Source organism: Acomys minous, assembly GCF_964271855.1.
Source record: "Acomys minous genome assembly, chromosome: 1".
NCBI classification, from domain to species: domain Eukaryota; kingdom Metazoa; phylum Chordata; class Mammalia; order Rodentia; family Muridae; genus Acomys; species Acomys minous.
Window position 1 is genome coordinate 141,637,387 of NC_140483.1, and position 22,343 is coordinate 141,659,729.

The following is a 22,343-nucleotide window of genomic DNA, read 5'->3' on the forward strand; positions in this document are numbered from 1 at the left end:
AAGGGGGTGTTCTCTCTGTGTGTGTAGGGGGAAGGGGGGACCAGAGGTTGATTTCAGATTATCTTTCATTGCTCTACACGTGTGTGTGTGTACATGTGCGTGCATGTCACACTGTAGCTGTACTAGCTGACCAGTAGGCCCCACAGAATCTTATCTTGAGCCTGCTCCCCTATAGCACTCAGGTAGACGTGGATGCCATCTGGTCTAGCTTTTAGTGGATTCTGGGGTTCTTAACTCAGTTCCTCATGCTTGTACAGTAAACACTTTATCCACTGAGCCATCTCCCAGGCACCATGTTTAGCTAGTTTGTGTTGTTTGTTCAGTGTATGTCTGTCTCTGTAGCCCAGTCTGTCCTCATTGTGACAATCCTCCGGCCATGGCCTCTTGAGTTCTGAGACAGTACTTCTGAATCACCATGTTGAGCATTTTAGCTTATTTTATTCTCTGAGAAAGGGTCTGTTGCCCATGTAGCCCAAGCTGGCCAGTACTTGGTATGCAGTTGAAGGTGACCTTTCACTGTGACCCTCCTGCCTCTGCCTCTGTTGTGATTACAGACATTCGTTACCATGTCCAGTTTTATGTGTTGCTAAGAATTGAACCCAGGGCTTCATGCATGTAAGCTAGCACTCTGCTGACTAAGCTACAGTCCAGGCCCTAGTTAGCTATGGTTAATATGTTTTTAAGTGCTTCCTTTTCTAAATTGTCCATATTTTTAAACAACTCAATTTAAGTTATTCATATTGTACACTTATTAAAAGTATTTTTGTTAACCTCCCAACTTAACATTTCTACTTTTTTTTGATTATGAAGCCAAATTGTTGGCAACCTTTTAACAGTTAGGAGAAAATGATTTTGTTGTGAATATTGGGTGTGAAAATTAACACTTTAAGCACATACCATTACTTTATATCTCAGTGTGTATATGTCTGTCTTGGAGCAGGGCAACAAACACATAGTTATTAAATTGTTTCTGGAAAGTTAAGCTAGCGAAAGTACCGAAAACTGTTACTTCCTCCATCCGATTGCATATAGCAATTCAACCTCAACCCCAGCCCAGTGGCCTTTTCAGGGTATTTATTTGTGAATGAGCACTGTCCTGTTTATTATAAGGTGCCTGGCCTGGCTCTACCCCAGGTTGCCTGTGTCAGATTACTTAGAAAACAAATGCATTCCAAGAGAGGAACTTTAAAGTCTATATGTTTAGCACAAGTGAAATATAAAGTATATATAATCAAAACCAGCTGTCTTTGGACAAAATACCATTGCACAGGACTTTGGTTTGGATTGACTTTATCGTTTAATATTTTTTAAAGAATACAAACAAATGAAGCAGAGATTCCAACTGTCCCCTTTCCAAGCAGCACTGCTGCTCTTGAGTCTGCGTGCTCCCTCGATCAGCCTAGAAACAGAGCAGAGCCAGAGCAGTAGTGGCAAAGGCTTGGTCAGGATCAGTTTAACGCCTGGCTTTGGTTCCCACTCAATAGTCTGGCCTTCCCTGTATGGTGGGAGGACTTGATTGCTAACTTTGCTATATTAAATAATAAGAAAGCACCTTGATTCGTAATTACATAATGACCTAATTAGGATAACCAACTGAAAATCTAGATTATGTTCATGGCATCTAGTCTTTGTGGTTAGTTACTATTAGTTATAGCAAAAGAAATAACAATTTTACCTCCGAATGCATTTCTCCTGTGCTAATTATACTTCCTTGCTGTTGCTGCACACTGTGCCTATTTTCCTCTGTCAAAGAGTATAAATACTCCAAAATAATGTCTTTAAAAAGTGTTTATTAAATTTAGAAATTGAGCAATGCCTCAGTGGATAAAAACCTGGGCCATGAAACTGACACCACAGTTCTATCATGATTGTCTGACCCACATAATAAAAAGAGAGAGCCAATTCCCCACAAATTGTTCTCTGATCTCTACAAATGCACTATGGCACACACATACCCACACACGATGGATGGATGGATGGATGGATGGATGGATAGATGGATGGAGACGGATCGATAGATGGATGGGTGGATGGACACAGATAGAAGGATGATGGATGGAAGAGTTTTTAAAATTAAAAATAAAAAAAGATGGCCTAGTGGTATTATTAGATATCTCAGGTGCACCATAACTCGTAATTCTGTGGTGGGTATTCAACACAACAGTTCAGTCTTAGACTCAAGTATTGGTTGAATAAATGAAAGAATTTGTTTTGTGGTTCTGCATGTGACTACAGTTGGTCTTTTTTCCCAGGGTCCTGTTATGCCAGGGAGTCATTCAGTGGAGAGGTTTGTCATAGAGGAGAATCTTCATTGCATCATAAAATCCTACTGGAAAGAAAGGAAAACTTGGTAAGATTCCCTCCGTGGTACTTTAAAAGGGGAAGAAAAGCATTTTGATGATTTTATAAAAACAAAATATATTTAGAGGTATTAGACTGTAGCGGTAGTCCAGCAAGCATGAGAACCAGCGTTCAGGTGCCCAGCACCCATGTGAAAAGTCCAAGTATTGGCATTCACCCATAGTGCAGTTCTGGAGACCCTGCAACAGGAGCATCTTCAGGGATTGCTGTCCTGCCAGTCAAGCCAATCTGTGGCCTCTAGGTGCTTTGTTTGTAATATTTTTTATGTGTATGGGTATTTTTTCTACATGTATATCTATGTATCAGATATGTGTTTGGTGCCTTCAAAGGCCAAAAGAGTGTTTTGAGTCATCTGGAAGTGGAGTTGCAAGGCAGTTATGAGCTTCTGTGTGGGTGCTGGGAATTGGGCCTGGGTTGTCTGAAAGAGCCAGTGCTCTTACCTTTAGCAGAGCCATCTCTCCGGTGTCTGAACCCCAGGTTAGTGAGAGGCCTTGTATTAGAAGTAAGATGGAGAAGCAATTGGCGAAGACACTCAACTCTGACCTCTTGACCTCTGGCATAGTGTCTCTCTCTCTCTCTCTCTCTCTCTCTCTCTCTCTCTCTCTCTCACCAAATATGCTAAAATTGGTTTTAGTTTGGTTGTATGGAAATAAAGTATACTACTGTACTACTGTTCTTTTTTCTAGCATTTAGAATCCTGAGTGTTAATAAATTTTCATAGAGCTGGGAAGATTTAGCTTTGATTTTGAGGAGAAATACTGTATTTAGGAGTATGTGCTATTATCTGAAGGTGATGATTTTTCTTTTTTGTGTGCAAGACAAACAATTTATGTCATATTAACAAACAACTGAACACTAGAATATTATAGCTGAGATTTATTTTTAGCTAAGCTCACTGCATTGAAGCTGTTCTGTTTTGTGCATATCTTTGTACACTTGCTCACTTAAATCATACTTTTTACAGTGCTGCCCAGCTGGTGAGCTATCCAGGGAAGAACAAGATCCCCTTGAACTACCACATAGTTGAGGTATGCATTCCATGTGGCGCTAATTCTGGTTTGCCCAGTCTGTCTGACGACTGTAAGGTATCTGCTGGCTGCTTCCCAGCTCCGAGAGTGACTAGAGAAACAGTGTGGGTTCTCAGTTAGCCTTGCTAGCAGAGGAAGAAAGGGAGATGAGACTCAGAGCCTTTAACTGGTGAGTCCCCTTGCAGGCCTCAGCTGCCTTCTCTCTCTTTTTAAGTAGCACAGTCCTTTAATCCAAGCACTGGGGAGGCAAAGGCAGATGGAACTCTGAGTTTGAGACCAGTCTGGTCTACAGGGCGAGTGCCAGGACAGCCAGGACCACACAGAAAAGCCCTATCTCAAAAACAAAAAACAAAAACAAAACAAAAGACTGGGTATTACCATATCACCTGGCCCAGGCTGGCACTCATGGCCAGGCTTCTGCCTTCTCTCCTGAGCTGCTGGGACTCCAGGCATGTGCCACCACACATGGCTCTAAGTCAGTTTTTTAAATCTGAAAGTGTGTAGAATTCCTCATGCATTAAGAGGAAAGAATGAAGACTAGGACTTCAGACTTTTAGGAATGGGTAGGAAATAGCCTGCCAAAAAAATCTGGCGTCTGGTCTGAGTGGCCGTGTAGCACACTCGGCTGTCTCCACCGCTGGTCTACTCAGCATTGTCATTACCCACAGGAATGCCGCTCCCTTAGCTGAGCCCCTCTACATGGGCCTCTCTCAGTCGACTCTGAGACTTGAGCGTGTGGGTCACAGCAGCCCTCATCTAGTGGACTCTTGATGTAGGAAAAGGGGTGCTCATTATGTTGTTCTCAGAAAGCATAATTTTCAAGAGTAAAATCATTCTTTTTCCATTGTAGGTGCCGTGGGGTTTATGGTTAGGTTGTAATGTGTGGGTCTTCCTAAAGTAGAAATGTAAAGATAGCGAACTGCGTGTTTGTGACTGTGAGTTGTTCCTCAGGTGATCTTTGCAGAGCTGTTTCAGCTTCCAGCGCCCCCTCACATTGACGTCATGTACACTACACTGCTAATCGAGCTCTGCAAACTTCAGCCGGGCTCTCTACCCCAAGTTGTATCCTTTTTAAGTGTACACCCTTTGGCTGTGTGTTATAGATTCATTACAGATGCATTGTAGAGCTGTCTTCTCCCTGGCTCACCATTCTGTTCCTATGCTTTGGGTTTTAGGATAATGGTTTCATTTGCTTTGTTTTTAAGTAAATTGAGGGTTTGAACGAAATGCATGTTTTGAAGAGAACATACAGCATCTCCCCTGCTAAAACAGAAGCGATGCTGTGGCTTCTCCTGGGTAGGGTCCCACTACTGTCATGCCACTAATAATGCCGGTAGTACCTTTTGTTTGCTTTCTGAGACAGGGTTGTACTCTGCAGCCCAGGATGGCCTCAGACCCAGGCTGACCCACATGCCTGAGCCTCCAAAGTGCTGGGATTATAGGTCTGAGGCCATGTCCAGCTATTTCTTTGCCTTTTAAAATAGTTTTGTGAAGAGCATGTATATTCTGCCTTCTCAGGACCTCAGGTCTTCTATAAGCCTATTAGATAAGTTGCAGTATTTGAATAGTTACAAATCTGTAGTTCACTTGTCTCCCTCCCCCCAGCCCGCACCCCACCCCGCGCCACCCCGTTACTCTGCTTCTGTGAGTTACTAGAGTGGTGCTAATCTCCCATTACACCTGTGAGTTTGCTCATTTCTCTAGTTCTGTCAGTTGTGCTTCACCAATATTTGGTACAAGTATGCTCAAATTCATCGTGTCCTTGCTAAATGGGCTTTTACCACTCTGAAATGATTCTAGCATCCCCAATAAATGTAATGTCTCTCAAACAAAAGAAGAAAAGAAAAAAGAAAAAAATTTATATAAAAATTTGGTGGGGATGGGGAGAAAATATCAAAACAAAAAGTGCACATGTGCATGCCATGCACACACACACACACACACACACACACCACACACACACACATATACACACACACACAAACATGGAACTTGTTTGATGTTGGCCAGCTGCTCTGCACACAGCCTGCCCTGGCTTGTGGTTGGTATACCCAGTGACACTCCACGGAGAAACTGCTTTTCCCTTTCCTCATTCCTCTGTCTCAGAGGTGAATCCTCTCACCTCTTATTCTTTCCCAGAGTTCCTATCTGTACCAGAATTCTGCCTTCCTCTGTTGCCTTTGCTACAGGCCTTAGAGCTCTTTATTCAATCAATCAGAAGGTGATTGTAAACAATATTTACAATACTGAGGCAGGTGATGCTTAATATTACCAAAGTCCGGCCTGTGCTCAACCCTCTGGAGAAGAGTTGAAATCAACAACTCAACAGAAATCAGCATTCAAATAATACAGGACAATCTTTTTTATTTTTTAACGTAAACAATATTCTGCCTGCCAGAAGAGGCCACCAGATCTCATTATAGATAGCTGTGAGCCACCATGTGGTTGCTGGGAATTGAACTCAGGACCTTTGGAAGAGGAGACAGTGCTTTTAACCTCTTGATCAATCTCTCCAGCCCAGCAAGGACAATCTTTACACAGTGCATAGAAATATCATCCCAAGCCTGGGCAGTGGTGGCACACTCCTTTAATTTTAGCACTCGTGAGGCAGAAGCAGAAGGATCACTGTAAGTTTGAGGCCAACCTGATCTACAGAGTAAGTTCCAGGACAGCCAGAGTTAAAACAGAGAAGCCCTGTCTTCAAAAACAAAAACAAAACAAAACAAAAAGATCATCCCAACTTTGAAGCAACCTAGTGTCCAACAATACATGAATGGATAAGGTAATATTTAATTCAGCAACAAAAAGGACTTGTCTTTAATGCAGTGAACAGCATAGGTTGAAAAATCATTTATACTGAAGGAAAGATAACAGATTCACAAAACATGATGCTACTTTGTAAAATTCTAGAAAAATGCAAAGATCCTCTAGTGACAAAAGACTAGTGGATGCTTGTGGTGAGGTCTCAGGTGACTGGGAAAGGAGTGGATTACAAAGGAGCTTGGAGAAATTATAGAGGTGATGAAAGTATTATTTTGATTTCACAAATGGGGATGCAGTCAATTTATTGTACATCATTGATAGTTTAAAGTTGAAAAACAAGATCAGTTATGTGACAGGTCATTCTTAGTCATAAAGACTTAGAGGATATGCTTTATTTTTCATTTGTGTGTCACACTGATTTTCAAGGGGAGTGGGACATAGTTTTCCTTATCTATCGATTCACAGCTTGCACAGGCGACTGAGATGCTCTACATGCGCCTGGACTCGATGAGTACTACATGTGTAGACAGGTACAGCCACTGACTGCTTCTGAACTAAGGGTCATGTCATTGCCTTCACGGGTTTTCAGAAGGCTGTCTTAATGGTTTCCAAACTGTTCCATTTTCTAGAACCTCTTTGCAATAGCAGTTCACTTGTTAGAACGCCATGGCTTCTAATCTATTTCAGTTTCTAGTGGTGCCAAGGCTTGCTTCTCTTTAATTTCATTTCTTGCCTTGATGCTTAAGCATCATTTGAAGATAAACTTACTTTGAATGATGAATCTAATACTGCATTTATTATGCACGAACATTTATAGATAATCTGTTTTGAAAGTAACCTGCAGCTGTAAGAGTCCATTTGTTTTTAAATCAATAAATAAAACCTGTCTTGGATTCTTAGAGTACAGTCATTCCAAGATCACTGTTTCTTTTGGGGAAAATCTGTGTGACTACCTTTACCAACTGTTTTTTTTTTTTCTTCTGTCTATTTCTCAAATTAGAGCTAGAATTCAAGAGTTGCCAAAATTCCCCCCTTCCCCGCCCTTCTCCCCCCAGCCTCTGGTTTTTCGAGGCAGGGTTTTTCTATGTAGCCTTGGCTGTCCTGGATTCACTTTGTAGACCAGGCTGGCCTCGAACTCACAGTGATCTGCCTGCCTCTGCCTCCCCAAATGCTGGGATTACAGAAGTGCACCACCAATGCTTGACATATCTCTTATTCAAATTCTGTATCTGAAAATTATTAGTGAATGCTATCTCTGTTGGTGACCTTGACATTTTTCAAGTGATTGAAATCAAGAGATTTTTGAAGGACGTGCTGTAAGAAAGTGTCTTGAGCTGGGCAGTGATGTTGCATGCCTTTATTCCCAGCACTCAGGAGGCAGAGGCAGGCGGATCACTGTGAGTGGGAGGCCAGCCTGGTCTACAAAGTGAGTCCAGGACAGCCAAGGCTACACAGAGAAACCCTGTCTCAAAAAATCAAAATAAATAAATAAATAAGTGTCTTCAGTGTAAGAAAGTGTCTTCAGTGTCTCCATTTTAATCAGAATACCAGTTCTGTGAACATTTTTGCGTACTTATGGCCTTCACAACACTATTCTACACACTGAGGTGTTTTCCTGTCTTGAGAGCTAAGTGTATTTTTGAGGAAGGCAACTTCATGCATATAGGTTGTCCTGAAAAGGTCAGAGTGGGCTCATCGAAGTGGCTTATCAACAAAGGTGCTTGCCGCTCTTCCAGAGGACCTGAGTTTGATTCTTAGCACCTACAACCAGCAGCTGTGTAGCTCCAGCTCCGGGGCACCTAACAGCTGTCTGACCGCTGTGCTGCATATACATGCCCATACAGCATAAGCACATAAATGATGAAGTAAAGTCTTGAAGAGACCACAGTGTGAGTGACTAAGAGCTGGAGAAGAGGCTCAGCAGCGAAAAGCAATGGCTGCTGTCCCAGGGACCCAGCAAAGAGGCTTGCTTTGGGTCTGCCATTTGTAAATTATTTGTATACATTTAACTACAATTTATTTTCTAACTGCTTCCATATCATCAACAGTTACATGAGCGAACTAGTATGCTTCTTTATAGCTGTGCGAATTACATAAACAATTTGCACACATTATGAGCTTAAATCATGCTGCTACCTAACAAGAGTAAAAGGAAGCACCGACTGAGAGAGCTGGTGTAGCTGGGGACTGCAGACAGCGGGGGCTCTGCTGAGAAAGCAGTTACAGAAGCTGCCAGGAGTGGGCTGTGCGTGTAAAGCAGTTTAGCTATGTAAAGGATTATATAAAATACTGGCCTAAATTGCACTGTTCCTTTTCTCCTCTCCCCTGCCCCACTCCCCAATGTAGGTTTATTAATTGGTTTTCTCATCATCTAAGTAATTTTCAATTTCGCTGGAGCTGGGAAGATTGGTAAGTACCATGTTTTATCCATCCTTAGTCAAAACAGTTACTATTGGAGATTGCTCAGTCTGTAAAGTGCTTGCTACTCAAACATAAACATCCAAGTTTGATCTCCAGGGCTCATGCTTAAAAGCCCATTTGAGCCCGGTGTGGCAGTTAACACCATAATCCCAACACTCAGGAGGCAGAGGCAGGCCAGTCTCTGAGTTGGAGGCCAGCCTGACCTACATAGTAAGTTCCAGGCCAGCCAGCACTATGCCATGAGACCCTGGTTTTTGTTTTTGTTTTGAAGCCAGCCATGGAGGCATGGGGACACGGAGATTGACAGATCCCTCCTGTTCTCTGGCCAGCCAGCCTAGCCTAATGGATAAGTTGTAGGCCTAGTGAAAAACCCTGGTGGGTGCACCAGGGGAACAGCACCCCGGGTTATCCTCTGGCCTCCATGCATGTGCGCATCATGTGCATGTACGCAGCACGTGGACATATACATGCAGAATCTTAATATTTAAAACTCACTTTTTAAATGTGTGTGCTCTGTCTGCATGTACACCTGCAGGCCAGAAGAGGGCATCAGATCCCTCTATTAGATGGTCATGAGCCGCCATGTGGGTGCTGTGACCTGAGCTTAGACCTCTAGGAGACCTGGTCTTAACCGCTGAGCCATCTCACCAGCCCCTAAACGTCACTTTAAAACACTCTGTTGTCTCAAGCATTTATTTCATGGATAAGATGATAGGTAGAAAGCCCTAGTATAAAGCAAGAGATGAAGGTTGTATATGTGACCCTAACAAAACCACATTTCCTCGTAGGTCAGATTGTCTCTCTCAGGACCTGGAAAGTCCCAAACCAAAGTTTGTGAGAGAAGTTCTAGAGAAATGTATGAGGTAAATGCTTTGCGTGTTCTCCTTGATTTAGGTCTCTTGGTTTCTCCTGGGGGAGTCTGCTTGACTTGGTTGCTACCTGGCAGGCTTTCTCTCTCCTTTGCATGTCCCGGATTCTTTCCTAAGTCTCTGTGTTTGTCCATCTACCACCTCACTTTGAATCAGGGTTTGGACTGCAATTAGCTGTACCGAATGGGTTTTATATGAATTAAGCTATTATGGTTTTTTTCCAATGTCCCCCACCACTGATAAGCATTTTCTCATTTTCTAAGCTTGTGTTTTTTCTAATTTGTGTTTTCTCATCCCTCCCCTCTATTTTAAAGCCTTAGTTTCTAAGAATAGAATATGTTTTGGAGAACTGAGCTAAGCTCTTCATGTGTATTTTTTCGAGGTAGTTGAGTTTAAGGTGTGTGTGTGTGTGTCCGTGTGTATGTGTGTGTGTGTGTGCGCACATGTGTCTGTGTGTGTGTGTCTGTGTGTGTGTCCGTGTGTGTGTGTGTGTATGTGTGTGTGTGTGTCTGTGTGTCTGTATGTGTGCACGTGCATGCCCAACATTGTTTCTTGCCATCCTCAATACTGTGATGTGTGAACACTTTGTTGGGCAGTAAGAAGCTTGGCTCTTACTATCCTGTTTATTTCTTTGGTGCGTCTCATATAACCTCCCAGCCATGCCAACCCTCCTCCTCCGCCTGACCCACTGTCACTTCACCTCTTCCACCAGCAGACACCTCAGTGCTGTCAGTGTGTTTGGAGCAGGCCTGAGTTCTCCTGTGTTCACCTACTGAACAGCCTGAAGGACTTTGTCCCCTCTTTGTTCTTGGTTGTCTGCTGAGTGTAGGGTGTTGGATCTGGCTTTCTGGGCAAGCTGAGTGTTATCAAGGACGAAAGCATGAGCCCTTTTCCAAGGCTCTGGTTTGTGTTACAGGCTGTCGTACCATCAGCATATATTAGACATCGTTCCTCCCACCTTCTCAGCTCTGTGTCCTGCAAACCCAACCTGCATTTACAAGTACGGAGATGAAAGTAGCAGTAAGTAATGAAACGACAAATCTCTCCTTACCAGTGCCGACCCACGGCGCTCTTAGAATTGTATTTCTTTACTTGAAAAGTGACCCATCAGCCCAAGATTGAGGATTTTGTTGTTATCTAAGTAGTTACTATTAGCTTATAGCGTTTTCCTATTTTATATTGTTCATGGTGTTTTTTACATTACATTTTTAATACGGTACAAAGAATAGTGAGATGAATTTCTCCTAGGATGTACTGAAACGGAAAGTGTGCGTTTATTACAATGGAGACTTCTTGAGTTGGCTGTCATCTTGTCCTAGTTAGGGTTGCTGCTGCTACGATGAGCACCATGACCAAAAGCACGTTGGGGAGGAGGGGGTTTATATGGCTTATGCTTCATATAGCTGCTTATCATTGAAGGAAGTCAGGACAGGAACCTGGAGGCAGGAGCTGATGCAGAGGCCATGGGGGGTGCGGCTTACTGGCCTGCTCTTCTCAGCCTGCTTTCGTATAGAACCCAGGACCACCAGACCAGGGGTAGCACCACCCACCATGGGTTGTGCCCTCCCCTATTAATCAATAATTAAAATAAAATGCCCTACAGCTGGATCTTATGAAAGCATTTTCTCACTTGAGGTTCCCTCCTTTCAGGTAAATAGCTTGTGTCAAGCTGACATAAGACCAGCCAGCACACATCTGATGCTGGCAACACTGGGGCACATGGCAGTCTGCTTCTAGAAGTAAATTTCTAACCATGACTTTGGCCTTTCAGCCCTGTGGGTTCTGGGATTGTACCACGAATCAAAAGTGTGTGTATGGTGACAGCGTCAGAGCTAGACATTAGGGTTCCTGCCGAGCTGTTGTGATCACACTGAGTGTCGTCCATTCACAAGCCTCACATTCTGTGCTGCAAGGAAGTTCCCTATGACTGAGAGCACTGCTCTTCCTTGCTTTGTGCCATTACATTACCACAGTGCCACAGTAAAAAGAGGAAGCCCTTTTTTCTCTAGTTCCAGTTTTCTTCCTCAGGTCTGGCCCAAGTTTGTTATTTGTAATCTTTAACAAACCTGTTTCATAAAAATGCTTTCTGTCTACTTCTAAGGTTAATTTCTCAGTTCCTTAGCTAGTGTATGAATTCCTTGGTGACAGAGGGTTCTTTTTTTTTTTTTTTTTTCATAGAATTTCCTTCTACTTTTAGGGACAGGCTTACAGCAGATACATGAATATATATATATGACTGTCCTGGTGTGGCCTGTTGTGATAGACATCAGTCATTACAGGTCTTAGTAACACATGTCTTGAGGTCCTAGTCAAGATTGCCCTTTTTGTTACCACTGTCTGCCTCACATTGAAAGTAGATCTCCTGTTGCTTTCACAGTGCCTTTACATTAACCTAAAATCTATACCATAAGCACTCACTCACAAAAATCCCAGTAGTGAGCATGTAAGGTTTAAGCACAGGGTCTCTTATGTTGGCAGACATGACTGGGAAGATTTGGGTTTAAAATGTCCACGCACCCTGAGGACTGGTATGCTCATGCATACTGATGTGAGCATCAGCTCTTTTGGCCCAGATGAGAAGCCCTCATGTGTAGTAGCACATGGTTTGCATGCTGCCCTTGGGCTGAGGAGCACTGTGTTCTCAAAAGGTAGAACAGCCTTTCAGCTCGGTCTCCCTTCCCCTCTGTTCTGTGTTTAGATTCCCTTCCTGGACATTCCGTGGCACTCTGTTTATCTGTTGCTTTTAAAAGCAAGGCGACTAATGACGAAATCTTCAGCATTCTGAAAGACGTACCAAATCCTAACCAGGTTGATGATGACGGTAAGAGAGTGACCTTTAGCTAAGCTGCACGGGCCAAGTTGAGGCATAAACATAACTCTGATGAGCCCTGAGTTCTGATCAAGGCTGCCTGTCACTCCTCATCTAGGAGGCCCGGAGATTCCTGTGGGGAGCTTATATTAGTATAAACAAACCATCCTGGGTATGGTACACATACCTTTAATCCCAGCATTGGGAGGCAGAGGCAGGCAGGTCTCCATGAGTCAGGCCAGTTTAGTTATATAATGACTGTCAGGCCAGCCAGCACTACATAGTGAGGCTTTGTCTCAAAAACACAACAGTTAGGAAAAGGACATTAGCCATGTTCTACATACAAAATAAATCATGTGTGCTCATTCAAGGCTTTTTAGATATCTCTGCTTTTAGTATAAACGGCTTCCTGAATGGGAAGGCTGAATGTGTTGGATATTTTGGGTACGATTGATATTTTCTCCAAATTATAAGCTATTACGATATTCTTGCCTAATCTTTACTTAGTATGTACCTTATATTTCAGCCAGCATCTTAGCTTTGTTTAATTTTCCTGGTATAAATAGAAAAATTGACAGAATGACATAAAAGTTTACCTGAATTATGACTGGATAAGGAAAGAAGTAATGAAAGGGTTGTTTTAATACTTGTTAAGACATACTGTGAAATATTTAGTTATTTAGGGTAACTAAACAAGTGTGTTGCACCAAAAGTAGAACAGATGACACGTCTACAAAGACAACCATTTGTTTGGAGAGGACACCTAGGAGGTGGCCGTCAGCCATAATAGTAAGTTTAGACCTTGACCAAAGTTATAAGTTGTAGGTTTAAAGGGTTTGCTGGTTTTGATTTAGTTTTTGACATCTTGTAGACAGAATATGGAAGAGGGATGTCTGATGCTTTTAAGGAAGCAGGTCATAAGCCAGGAGTGGTGCTGTAAGCCTGTTACTAATCCAGACAAGTTTGAATATTTTGGGTACGATTGATATTTTCTCCAAATTATAAGCTATTACGATACTATTGCCTAATCTTTACTTAGTATGTACCTTATATTTCAGCCAGGCTGGCCACAGTGCAGTGGCAGCCTGTCATAAATAGAAACAACCCTGAGTTCTATAGAAGAACTAGGACAATAGTCCATTACTGGATCAGTTTATAAATGTCTTATGAGTTGAGCATTCCAAAGCATAGAACCAAGGAATTACTATACTTAACATTTTTTTTACTCTTACTGTAAAATATTTTTCAGATGAAGGGTTCAGATTTAACCCATTGAAAATAGAGGTCTTTGTACAGACTCTGCTGCACTTGGCTGCCAAGTCTTTCAGTCACTCTTTCAGTGCTCTTGCAAAGTAAGTGTGCACGTTTGAACACCAATGTTGTAGTAGTTTTTGTCTAAAATTGTTAAGCAGGAAGATCTTACTATATAATTTAATAGAGTGAGATTCAGTTTGTGGTGGCTAAAATGCTTCCTATGGCTTCATAGGAATGCAGTGTGGATGCAGTGTGGATGTGCATGTGGTGGGTAAACTAGTACAAACGTAGGTCCTTGGGGCAGTCGTTTACACAGGCAAAGGGGTCCAGCCTATCTAGACATCTTTCCAAAGTGGGTAAGCAGAAGTGAAAGCCTGCTCGAAGGTTGGCATCTAAAGAGATAGCAACTTTGGTGAGGCTCCAGAAGAGAAGAGTGCTCTCAAAAGCTGGTGACAGCTTCCCTGCGGGTGAATTCCGATGCTTTATGTGCCTAGTGACTACTCTTTGTTTATTCTGAATTTACGTATTGTATTTTAAATTGAGCAACATTAAAGGGGTTTTGAACACACTAAGATGGCTTCTGAGTAATTGTACTTTTCTCCTTTCTCCCAAGGTTTCATGAAGTCTTCAAAACTCTTGCCGAGAGCGACAAGGGGAAGCTGCACGTGCTGAGAGTTATGTTTGAGGTCTGGAGGAATCACCCACAGGTAACAGCTATTAGTAGACACATGGGGGAGAAGTTAATTACATTTGATTCCACCAGTAGAATGGCTTAAGTCTGTACACTGGGTGTTGTGTAAATAATTATTGATACATTCTTTTTAGTAAACTTTTTAATTACATTGAGTTGTTGGCTAGGAGTGCATGGGAAGGCCACAGGGCCTGTGTGAGGTCAGAGAACAGATTTCAGTTCAGTTCTCTCCCTCTACCATGTTGAGTCCTGGCTATTGAACTTGGGTCGTCAGGCTTAGCATCAAGCATCTTACCCACTGACCATCTCGCCAGCCCTCAGTAGCATTCTTCAGGTGGCACTGTTGGGTTTTGTGCTGTAGTGTTTCTACATATTAGACTCTGAGTAAGGAAAGTGTTGTTTGACAGGAGTATTTGGTAGGAAGTAGCTATGTTTGTTTATTTCTACAAACAAGACCTGTAAGATATTGTTTAACTGGAGGATATTTCTGTTGAAATTGTATATATATATACTTTTTATGGAGGTACTATCAACAAAAATTTTCTTATAGTATTTCTTACAATATTAGAGCCTAGCAAAGAGCAGAATAAATCTAAAGACTGACTAGTTAATTCAGGAGTGGTGGCACATGCCTCTAATTGTAGCACTTGGGAGGCAGTGGCAAGCAAATCAGGAGTTCAAGGCCAGCCTTAGCTATATGAAACCCTATCTAAAAGAAAAAAATAAAAAGGTGACCTACCACTTAAACTGGTCAATTCCATTTTTGTTAAAATCAAATTTTATAGCCCGGCTTCTTTATTTTCATAGCATTGTCATTACTATTTGAGCATCTATCTCAATTATTACGCCTATTTATCAGTAAAACTTGACCCTGTGTCTTTTCTCATCATAGATGATTGCTGTACTGGTTGATAAAATGATTCGTACACAGATTGTGGACTGTGCCGCAGTAGCAAACTGGATCTTCTCATCGGAGCTGTCTCGTGACTTTACTAGGTTTGGATCAGAACTTAGAGCACATATAAGACCCTCTGTTTGCCAGTGCTTAGAGAGCATGACCTATGTGAATAGTTTGCATCACCTAGAACATTGTGATGATCAGGACCAGGACAGCCGGGGTTGACATCCGGTGAAAGCAAATGAAGTAAAATTAAACTTTGTGGCAGTCTTTCACTTCTACGCTACACCTGTTATTGCCAGAGCACACTGGCATGCACTGGGATGCACTGAGCCCTGAGGTGATATACATGATCAAAAGGCTGGCCTCGAACTCACAGAGATCCCCCTGCCTCTGCCTCCCTGAGCACTGGGATTAAAGGCGTGTGCCACCACTGCCTGGCTGGTCAGAAGATTTTTACAGGGCCTAATGATCTGAGCTCACTGAGTTTGATCCTCAGAATTCAAATGGTGGAAAGAAAGAGCCAACTCTAGTGTTGGTGTTTTATTAAGGGATAGACAAATACAAGGTGTGCATGGCACTGCCCTCTGGGCGCCCACCTGAGTCTAACGAGTGGAGACAGGTGCTCCCAGGTCACTGCAGTGTGAATGAAGTGCTGCTGGAGAAGAATGCCTTCCCAGAGGTTAGAAGGCCCCATCTGCCCTTAAGATTGACAGTCTGAAAAACGGTAGGCATTTCCTCTATAAAGTGTACTTAACCAACTGTTGCATTACTTTAAGGTTGTTTGTGTGGGAAATTTTGCACTCTACAATTCGTAAGATGAACAAACATGTTCTGAAGATCCAGAAAGAGCTAGAAGAAGCAAAAGAGAAACTGGCAAGGCAGCACAAACGAGTAAGTAAGCTGAGGGCTTAGAAGTCAGTCCGCTGCCTTGACAGTAGTTTATTTTTCCCAATTCCAAGTTATACAAAACTGTCATGTGCTGTGGCACTGATGTTGACAACCAACTATTTTCCCCTAGTTTACCACCTCTAGGCTTTCCTCGAAGAAAACATGTGTATTTCCGAGTCTGGCACAAAAGGGGAGGGACACAGTTGTAGTTGTAGATGCTGTGTGGAGAGGTGGGACAAGTCAGTCTCCAGTCCCAGTTTTGACAGAATATTCCCGTGGTAACAAAGATTGTGTTTAGAGGGAGGCAGTGCGCCTGCTGGAGCCTGACTTATAATAGTAAATAGTCTTCACTACTGGTGTTTAATGACTGAGGTGGCCATAGTAGTGACACCTCACTGCTGCTACCAACACTGATACCACGAAATTTCCCTAGAGCTATCACTACAAGAGCAAAAGGATTTAGTATAAACTCCTTCCCCAGGGCGGGGGCATAGCTCAGTCATAAAGTCACTTGCCTAGCATCTCTGAGCTCTTGGATTGGAGTTCTAGTACCACCCATCCCCCACCCGCAGCACTAAGGGAAGTTCGTAGTTCAAAGCCAGCCTGGGCCTCATAGCAGAACCTGGTGTTAGATTTTTTTAATCAGTCCCCTTTCTTGGTAGATGTTATACACTGTTCTTTTGTTCCTGGGCCTTTTGTAGCGAAGTGATGATGATGACCGAGGCAGTGACAGGAAGGATGGGGCCCTCGAGGAGCAAATAGAAAGACTGCAAGAGAAGGTGGAGTCTGCTCAGAGTGAACAGAAGAACCTCTTCCTGGTCATCTTCCAGGTAAGTTAGCTTGGAGTATGAAATGTGAAAGTTTGAACAGCTGCCATTTTCAGTCACGAAATATTAAAAATACAGAACTTCGCAAAAGAACAGTGTCACTGCCAGGCACAGTAGCACACACCTGTAATCCCAGCACTCAGGGAGGCAGAGGCAGTCCGATCTTTGTGGATTCGAGCCAGCCTAGTCTACAAAGTGAGTCCAGGACAGCCAAGGCTACACAGAGAAGCCTGTCTGAAAAAAAAAAGAATATTGTCACTGTCACCACCTGGAGGCCACCGTAAGTCTGCTGTTTGCTCATCATTTAAACAGCCATCTCATTTGTTCCTGTGGTTGGTGATTTAGGTGATTGTTTTCTTTCCTGTGAACGTTTTGAACATATATGGCTATTAATGCTGTTTTCTTAGAACAAGGCCGGGTCATATTTCTAGAAGAAGCTGCAGGATTTAACACTAAATCTCTCCCTGCTAAGTTGACAGTTCGTGGGGGAGTCCTGAAAGTCAGGAGTATACACCGTGTGAAGCAACAAGACTTTTGAGAAATCTTGACTTGGATTTGCTCAGAAATTAAGATTCTCCTTTAATGTTTGCTCAACCTGTCCATCCTTTCCAGCGTTTCATCATGATCCTGACGGAACACTTGGTGCGATGTGAAACCGATGGGACCAGTATCCTAACCCCGTGGTATAAGAACTGCATAGAGAGGCTGCAGCAAATCTTCCTACAGGTTTGTGAGCAGGTGGTAGACACCATTGTCTTCAGCCACACGGGCTCCCCAATTAAAAACCCACAGTAGGCTTGGTGATAAAAAACACTTCTCTGTTATGCATTAGACAACAAATTTTGAACCTTACCGCTGTTTGGGAAAAAAAAAAAAGTCCTCATAAAGTTTACCAGGAGGTTATGTAGCTCTTGTGGGACTTTTAATTTAAGTCCACTTGCTGCCACTACTGTTTATCACAAAGCTGGTTTGATATCACTCAGACTCTGGGTTGCCAATTTCTGTGCTAGGGAGCCCAGCACAGAAATACAGAGCGGAAAGAAGTCCACTCACTCAACAGTAGTGGGGTTTATAAAGTGACCTAACATCTGCGTTCCCATGGTAAAATGTGTCCCCAGGGGCAGCTAGATGTCCTGGTGTGCGGGGGACTGAAGTTCATTTTTCCCACTAAGTCTGTCTTCAGTCTAGAAAATTGACTAATGCAGACTTAATTATTCTTAAAGTTCAACTCTTTTAATTTTTTTTATTATTTGGTTTTTCGAGACAGGGTTTCTCTGTGTTAGCCTTGCCTGTCCTGGACTCACTCTGTAGACCAGGTTGGCCTCGAACTCACAGCGATCCGCCTGCCTCTGCCTCCCGAGTGCTGGGATTAAAGGCATGTGCCACCACCGCCTGGCCCAAAGTTCAACTCTTTAAGCCTCCAAATCTCCCCCATCCATTTGCAGTTGCTAGCCTATTCAAGAGGTTACCAAGAGCCCATAGTCCTATGTGGTTTAGTCTACAGAGAAAAGGTTCCCACTTTCTGATGCTTTGGCTCCCTAGTCAAGCTGGTTTTTAAAACGCTGTAATATATTGTGTCCTGACTTCTGGGACACTCTCTGCAGCTGTCAGTAGCGTAGCTGTGGGCAGTGCTTTCGCCGTGCCTTGCATCCAGGATCCAGTTCCTGTGAAGGCTGTAAGAACTGCTTTGGCTTGTGTGTCCCTCCACTCCTTTCCCCACTCAGTCTCATAATGCTGAGGCTTCTCAGGGAATGTGCCAGCATGGGTGGACTGTGGGGAAAATGTTCCACAGTGTTGCTTGCATTTCGTTTCCTGACCCAAGCCTCTTTTCTGTGCCTGCAGCATCACCAGATAATCCAGCAGTACATGGTGACCCTGGAGAACCTGCTCTTCACTGCCGAGTTAGATCCCCACATCCTGGCTGTGTTCCAGCAGTTCTGCGCTCTGCAGGCCTAACAGTCACGCGTTTTCCCTTTTTATTATCTTGAAATAATTTGTCTTATTTTTGATGGTTTGAATGTTTGCTTTCTTATTGTTGTAGCCTTTCACTCCTAAAGGAAACGGGAGGAGAGTGAGAAGTTTGACACTACTCCTCGTCGCCCTGAAGGGCAAGCGTTGCTTTATGACAGCGGTGTTATGGTGACCACAGAGTTGTACATATGCGAGGCACAACTTTCCTGGGATGAATTTGATACTTTTTCTCCTTAGGGCTCAAAACATGTTTGAGGTGTGTGAAATGCAAGGTCAGGCTTGCAAAGTAGTGATGTGGCCGCCAGGCTATCACCAGGGAGCCTAGTTTTCCTCTGCTCCTGGGTAACATGGCTGGAATAAACGGAAGTTATGTTTTTTAAACTTTGGTGTTCATGATTTATCATCATAGTCTCTTTTCTTACTGACAGTACACTTAGTCTCTATCCAAAGCTGTCTCTTGCAAATATTGTTTTTAAGTGGCATCTTATTATTAGTACTAATCCCCAAATTTGTCTAAATAAAAGCAACCCAGAATCTTGAAAGTTATCTTAAACTGCAGTCTCTTAAAGTATAATGAAGCTGGCAGCAGTTTTTCTACCTCTCAGGTGATTGCAGGTTTGGCAGCCATTGTTGAAAAGCAGCTTGTCATGCCCTGCATCTCCAAGGATTTGCCCAAGATCCTGTAATATCACAGGCTGACGTGGAATGGGTGATGACTGAACTCACATGGACTTGGAATTCAGTGTGGCTTGGGCCTTGTCTCTGTGAGTCCTGGAGCAGATAATTGATCCCTGAGCCTGTTGAGGCTAAGGTGAAATGAATGTTTTGTAAAACAATGCATAAACAGTTATCTGACATTCCAAATTTCTAGGATTTTTTTAACTTCTCATTAAACCTTAGAAAAATCTACTAATAATGATACAATTACTGGTAGTAATTTTGTGCATTGCTATTTTTTTGTACATGTTACACCCTAGCAAATATGTATTATGATTGCTTGGATATATGGGTCTTTAATTATAATACATTTCAATGGCTATAGAATATAATTTCCAGCTGGGTGTAGTGGCACATGCCTTTAATCCCGCATTCTTGGAGGCAGAGGCACGTGGAGCACTGTGAGTTCTAGGCCAGCCTGGTCTACAAAGCAAGTCTATGACAGCCAAGGTTCCACAAAGAAACCCTGTCTCAAAAAACCAAAAAAGAAAACAATATAATTTCTTAATTCATAGGAGTTCCTAAGCTTTTTAAATAGCATATTAAAAGCAGGAGTATTATTTAATCATTTAAATTCAGTAGATCCAAGGTTAAATGGTAGGCACTTCAGAAAGATAAAATCTAGATACTTGGCTAAATATACTATTTATCTATACTGCTGTAATTCATTTGAAATGGCTCCAGCCCCCAGCAGCCAGAGAATTAACCACAGAGGCATTGGTAGCTGTATCCTTTGCTGAAGCACAGTGCAGTACAGTCATCCTTGCTCTGCATGTTAAAAGAACCTGCTTTCTTCCTTTCTTTTGCTCCTCCTCTGGGTGGTGGTCTCTAGAAACTGTTCATTAATATGCCTCTGCCCTACCCTGGTCTGCCAGCTGGAAAGATTATCTTACACAAGAAAAGATGAAAAAGCAGAATAGTGATGTTCCCACAGGCAGGGGGTGGCATGTCACTGCATGCAAGCCTCCTCAATTCTGTGAAGTCATGCTGATGGCTCCTAAACAGGCTTTCATCAGGTAGACAGATGTTGCCTCCCTAAGCACTGTATCGTACAGGCGAGACCTGCCTTTGCCAACCCGACGTCTGGACACCAGGACTAACAATCAATACAGCTAGAAAACAGAAGCATACGGCTAAACAGATCTCACTGTCAGGCCCTGACGTAAGTGTTCATTAATGACTGGCTGCTACACACTGCGTACAGCATTCACCATGTTAACTATTTCCAACAGATTTCTGACAGGTGACTGCTCACTCCAGTGTTCGTGAAGTCCAAAGCCAGGAAGTTAAATCCACGTCTCGGAATGCCTTACCTCCCCACGACACAGTAATACTTAGCAGCAGCCCAAACCCCCAGTTACTCTTGACATCAGGCTAGAAACCTCTCTCTACAAGCACCTCTGGCTGCCCATTCAGGATCAAATTTTACTGAACTCTAACACTTACCACAGCACATATAAAATACCAGCCTTGAAAACCACACAGTCTCTGCTGAGTGCTTCCAAAGAACAATCAGTAATGGGGTTGACCTGAGTTTGGCTCTCTCCAAGTATAATGTGCAGCAGCTGATGTGGGCAGTGAGGTGCACAAGCATCTGAGGGATGAAAATGCCCACTCTTGCTCAGCTTGGGTTTCTGTCAAAATGAAGCATAGCCCCCTGGCTAATTAAAGAGTATGCCTCCTTGCTGTTGCTTAAACAGGGCACATATCATTTAGGCATGGCTTCTGTTCCCATGCCGAAGCAGCAGCTTATTTGGGGCATTGGTGAGGCTTTTTCATCTCAACTTGTTCTACTTGAGCTACATTCTAGAGAAATTCGTAGATATTCTTCTCTTGATTCCCACTGTGTAGCCTTGGCGCTCCTGGAACTAGCTCTGTAGACCAGGCTGGCCCTGAACTCAGAGAGATTTACCTGCACCACCACTGCCCAGCTCTTTCTCCTGATGTATAATGTTCATGTATAATGTTACTTCTAACAGCTGTCACTAATGTACCTTTTGGAACACTTTTGACAAGATTGAAGAAAACACGCTAACTATTAAACAGGTGTAAATGGCTACAGGTAAGTAAAATTGGCAACTGTCACTTCCCTACCTCAGAAGTGTGAAACAAGCCAGGAAGCAAGTTGTTACCCCTCACTGGGTTAGATGAGCACTTGTAAGGCAGATAGGGTACTTAAATTACACACTGATTAATGCTTTTGATGAAATAGACACTCAACTTTGTTTTGTTTTCTTTTTCAAAACAGGGTTTCTGTGTAGCCTTGGCTGTTCTGGACTCACTTTGTAGACCAGGCTGGCCTCAAATTCACAGCAATCCACCTGCCTCTGCCTCCCAAACGCTGGGACTAAAGGCATGGACCACCATGCTCTGCTGATACTCAACTTTGAAAGTAGCCTTTTTTTCCCTTTTAACCCAGCATCTCCAAATTGCTGCATGCAGGTCCTGAAGAATGGGGCCTTGGGCACAAGACTCCTGAGCTCATTCTTGGCTCCTGCTGTGACTGGGTACTTGTTTCCTTAGTGACATCTCACTGTTGCCATTGCCTGAAGACTTTACAGCAGTGTACATCTTCTTGGGCTAAACTTCCACCCACCTTACTCTGAAAGCTCCTCCTACTGCACCAACCTAGGATTTACCTGTGTCCCTCGCTCCCCATGGAGTAGATGTAGCCTGTGTGTGTGCACATCCACATGTGTACCTTTTTAAAAAGCAGACCTATCACCTTAGTTTTTTGGGTTTTTTTTTTTCTTTTAGTACATGAAATGACCTGCCAGTTTTAAATCTTTCTGTACCAATGGGCTCCCACAGACCCAACATTTTGCCCTTAGTCAAACTGTAAG

At 43.0% G+C, this 22,343-nt stretch overlaps 1 protein-coding gene across 2 annotated transcripts in view; it reads left to right on the forward strand.

The window, feature by feature from the left end:
* Positions 1-19,164, forward strand: part of NCBP1 (nuclear cap binding protein subunit 1) — a 36,756-nt gene extending 17,592 nt beyond the window's left edge. For both annotated transcript variants that reach the window (XM_084784374.1, XM_084784375.1), the window contains 15 exons: positions 2,253-2,350; positions 3,326-3,389; positions 4,341-4,451; positions 6,618-6,682; positions 8,499-8,561; positions 9,362-9,436; positions 10,359-10,462; positions 12,141-12,263; positions 13,501-13,603; positions 14,119-14,212; positions 15,089-15,192; positions 15,874-15,988; positions 16,687-16,815; positions 17,425-17,538; positions 18,655-19,164. In XM_084784374.1, the coding sequence (XP_084640500.1) occupies positions 2,253-2,350; positions 3,326-3,389; positions 4,341-4,451; positions 6,618-6,682; positions 8,499-8,561; positions 9,362-9,436; positions 10,359-10,462; positions 12,141-12,263; positions 13,501-13,603; positions 14,119-14,212; positions 15,089-15,192; positions 15,874-15,988; positions 16,687-16,815; positions 17,425-17,538; positions 18,655-18,768 (1,476 nt within the window). In that variant the 3' untranslated portion in view covers positions 18,769-19,164. The remainder of the gene's footprint in view (positions 1-2,252; positions 2,351-3,325; positions 3,390-4,340; positions 4,452-6,617; positions 6,683-8,498; positions 8,562-9,361; positions 9,437-10,358; positions 10,463-12,140; positions 12,264-13,500; positions 13,604-14,118; positions 14,213-15,088; positions 15,193-15,873; positions 15,989-16,686; positions 16,816-17,424; positions 17,539-18,654) is intronic.
* The last annotated feature ends 3,179 nt before the right edge of the window (positions 19,165-22,343 follow it).